Source organism: Pistacia vera, unplaced genomic scaffold (assembly GCF_008641045.1).
Source record: "Pistacia vera cultivar Batoury unplaced genomic scaffold, PisVer_v2 Contig395, whole genome shotgun sequence".
In the NCBI taxonomy this organism is placed as follows: domain Eukaryota; kingdom Viridiplantae; phylum Streptophyta; class Magnoliopsida; order Sapindales; family Anacardiaceae; genus Pistacia; species Pistacia vera.
In genome coordinates, this window is record NW_022196218.1 from 100001 (window position 1) to 104214 (window position 4214).

The window sequence follows — 4214 nt, forward strand, 5'->3', positions numbered from 1 at the left end:
GAAAAGTACCTCAGGGTATGTGTTTTACATCAATGCAGGTGCCATTAGCTGGTTGTCAAAGAAGCAAGACACTGTGGCTCAGTCCACAGTAGAGGCATAATATGTTTCTGCCGTAGCAGCTGTGAACCAAGCTGCCTGGTTTAGAAAAGTTCTGTCTAATTTGAAGCAGGATCAAGATAGGCCAACACCAATATTGTGTGACAACCAATCTGCAGTGGCAATGGCAAAGAATCCAGTTCTCCATGGCAGGACCAAGCATATTAAGATCAAATTTCATGCTGTGAGGGAGGCTGAAAATAATGGAGAAGTAACTTTGATTCACTGCCGGGGTGAGGACCAAATTGCAGATATAATGACTAAAGGTTTGCCTAAAGCCAAGTTTGAGGAACTTAGACTCAAACTTGGTGTTTCCAACAAAGGTATCAAGGAGGAGTGTTGATGTAGTGATACCTTGCTGGAAATGCATCAAATATTCAGTTCAGCAAGTCTGTGTTTGGAAAGCTACTGAAGTTTCTCTACAACAGTGGTTCAACGTGCATGGCAGTGTTTTTGTAATGAATTGTAGTTTAGTGACTTAAGGGTATTTAAGTCAGAATTATTATGTGTAAGATGTTTGTAATATTAGTGGTTAGATTTGAATTTTAAAACTGGAAATATCTGCTGTAGTTGGTAATTAGCAGAGAGTTGTTAATTGATATATATGTTGACTATCTTCAATAAAAAAGAAGAACATTTTTGCATAAGTTTTTAGAGCTCTCTATCATCTTTCTCTTTATGTTCTCCGGCTAAAACCAACAGAAAATAAATATAAATGAAGCTGAGAGCACACGTGCATGAGCTCCTCTACTTTCTTTCCTGTCTTCAGTAAAATGCATGGTGATACATGCATTTATCAGAAGGTTCTCCACTATAGTCTCTATCAAGTCAGAGTTCCTAGCAAGCAAAATATTTTAGAATTAAGACCATGATGCAAATACGTTACACTAAATAATTTAACCCTCAATATTCTCCTGCACAAAAAATGTTACCATATCAAACTATGATCCGTCAACTTAACATCATGAAAGCTCTCCCATGCTTTGTCAATCAATTGACAACTTGCAGAAGCAACACAGAAATTAAAAGAATTAAACAGTGTTTGTAAGGGATGATTAAAGGGTTATGATACAAGTAGTAGGCTCAACCCATAAGCAATTTCGCATAGGCAACAATAAGTAGACTCAACTAAGCAAGGGAGGTCTAGCCCTCAAATTCATCTAACAAAGTTGGAATGTTTAATCCCACAGTAATCCAGGTAAAAGAGTTATTAAGAGAGAGGAGATGTGTAGAGTACAAAAGTCTAAGGGAGAATAACAATTATTCATCAAAGATACCTTCTTCTAGTGTATCCTATGTATGGAACACATCAACGTTATTCTGCATTAGTCATTGCATATTCAACCGAGTTTTTGAAGTTGGCATTGAGCCATATGAAAACAAAAATCTACACTATAAAACCTCAAATTACTAAATATTAGCTGCCCATAAAAAAATTATAGAATTATAACGATACAAATTGGAAACTTTAGTTGAGAGAAATAAACATATGTTATTTTTTCTTTCCAGTTATACCTCCCCATGGTGATTAGTACGAATTCCACCCATATTATAATACAGAGTCAATAAAACTAGAATGGACTCCTTTGTAACATCAATTATTAATAGAAGAAACCTTTTTTTAGTGTATCATGTGTACAGAACACAGCAGCATTATTATGCATTAGTCGTTGCATATTCAACCGAATTTTCAAAGTTGGCATTGAGCCATTTGAATTTCTAATTTTGTCTATCTAGGCAATGGTCTTCCAGCCCGCATCTTTCTCCAATGGCTTTTGTTTATCCCCCGCACAAAAATGGGAAAAATATCTTTAATTGATCATACAAACATCAACCACAATTATCTGCCACTTCTAGACGTTAAACTTGCCTGGTCTCTGGACTCTCTATTTGCACAAGCTCAATCGAAAACAACAATGTCAAGACGAGAATTTGCACCAAGCCGATTGGCACCACAAACTGATGCCTATGCAGCCTCACTAGCTGAGGACAAGGTTAGTTGCTTTACAATGCTGCAAAACAAGAGACAAATTAGATAAACAAATGTCAAAAGAAGAACAAAAAAATAGAGAAGTCATCAATGAAGACTTCTATAAATTGTTCCACCATATCACTAAAAATCACCATCATACAACGCTGAAAGGTGGCCGGTGCATTACACAACCCAAACGGCATCCTCCTATAAGCAAATGTGCCATAAGGACAAGTGTTTGTAATAACAGTCTAAAAAGCAATAGTAAGCATGTCTTACCAATCTCTCCAACATCTAATCAATGAAAGGTAATTGGAAATGATCCTTTTCTTGTTGCCTTATTCAACTTCCGATAGTCTATGCATACCCTCCATCTAGTGATTGTCCTTGTCGGTATCAATTCATCGCTTTAATTTTTTACCATAGTGATACCACCTTTCTTGGGAACCACTTGTACTGGACCAGCACATGGACTATTTGATATGGGATAAATGATTCTTGCATCCAAAGTTGCACCACTTCCTTTCTCACCACATCCTTCATAGTAGGATTCAATCTTCGTTGTGCTTGAACTTTTGGCTTGAAATCCTCTTCCATCATAATTTTATGCATACAAAATGAGGGACTGATACCTTTTATATCTGACATAGTCCATGTAATAGCAGATTTGTGTTCTCTCCACACTCGAATCAACCTCTATTCCTCCTCCTCACTCAAATTGGAACTAATAATGACCATAAAAGAGTTTGATTCTCCAAGGTAAACATACTTGAGATGGGAAGGTAATTGTTTAAGCTCAAGCTTAGTAAACTTTTCTGATTCATCCTTCTCTTTCTCTTCACTCACATCCAAGTCTTCAAATTTTGGAGTTTGAATGGCATTCATTGGTTGTAATGCTTCTAAAAACCTTGCACATTCTTCTTTCTCCAGTTCATTTGCACTTATAGTCTTGGATTGAGTGATACATGCTTCAAGAGGTAATGTAGGATTATCTTCTCTGAATGATTGAATAACTAGTCTATCCACTACATAATTCCAAAGTATGAATCCATTTCAGATGGAAACTTCATCGCCTCAAACACATTGAAGGTTACCATCTCATCTTGAACTCTCAAAATCAGCTTTCCTTGTTGTACATCAATCAATGTTCATCCAGTAGCAAGGAATGGTCTTTCCAAAATGAGTGGTATCTCTTTATCTTCTTTCATGTCCAAAACCACAAAATCAGTAGGGAGGATAAACTTGTCCACTTTTACCAACACATCTTCAACAATGCCCCGTGGATGTTTAATAGATCTATTTGCAAGTTGAAGAGAAACCATGGTTGGTTTGACTTCACCAATCCCCAAATTCTTGAAAACAAAAAGAGGCATTAGGTTAGTACTAGCACCTAAATCACATAGAACTATATCAAACTGAACATTTCCTATAACACAAGGAATAGTGAAACTCCTTAGATCTTTAAGCTTTGGAGGCAACTTCTTTTGGATTATGGCATTGCATTCTTTTGTGAGCATCACAGTTTCATCCTCTTTAAGCTTCCTCTTATTTGAAAGAATCTCCTTAAGGAATTTGGCGTTGCTCGGCATTTGTTACAATGCATCTGCAAAAGGAATGTTAATTTACAATATTTTAAATACTTCAAGTAATTTAAAGAATTGCTTATCCTAGTTTGGCTTTTTGAGTCTCTAAGGAAATGGCACTAGAGGTGTGTGATGTGCAAGGCTATGTGGAATCTCAGGAAAAGGTAGCTTTTCCTTTCTTGTCCTTGGCACATTTACTTTCTTTGAATCATCTTTTTGTGGCTCACTTGGTGGTTCTTCCATAATGATTGTTTACGTAGGTGCACTAAAGCCAACGACTTAGCTCTTGTAAACTCATTTCAAATTAAAAGGCATCGCTTATTTATGAGCATATACTGTAGCATCTATTTACTGCGCATAAAGAGAATAGTATATGTGCTTAGAAAGGTTGGAACCAGTGACAAGGAGATTAAGTTTTACAAGTCTTAATTGTGAGAACCTTATGAGCAGAAGGTGGCCCTTCTTAAACTGTCCGTAGTCATAGTGTAAATCTGACCAAGGATATAGATTATACGGAGAGACTATCATCATGTTGAATGAGCCTGTCAAAAGGTAGTGATAGA

General features: G+C 36.5%; 1 protein-coding gene across 1 annotated transcript; it reads right to left on the bottom strand.

Annotated features, from left to right (window-relative positions):
• Nucleotides 1–3216: 3216 nt before the first annotated feature.
• On the bottom strand, nt 3217–3657 carry LOC116141191. Its single transcript, XM_031426717.1, has one exon. The coding sequence runs from the start codon at nt 3655–3657 to the stop codon at nt 3217–3219; it is 441 nt and encodes a 146-aa protein (XP_031282577.1).
• Between the last annotated feature and the right edge of the window lie 557 nt (nt 3658–4214).

Bases quoted from the DNA above. Each gene is read 5' to 3' on its own strand.
- LOC116141191 (XM_031426717.1), bottom strand. From the start codon at position 3,657: ATGCCGAGCAACGCCAAATTCCTTAAGGAGATTCTTTCAAATAAGAGG.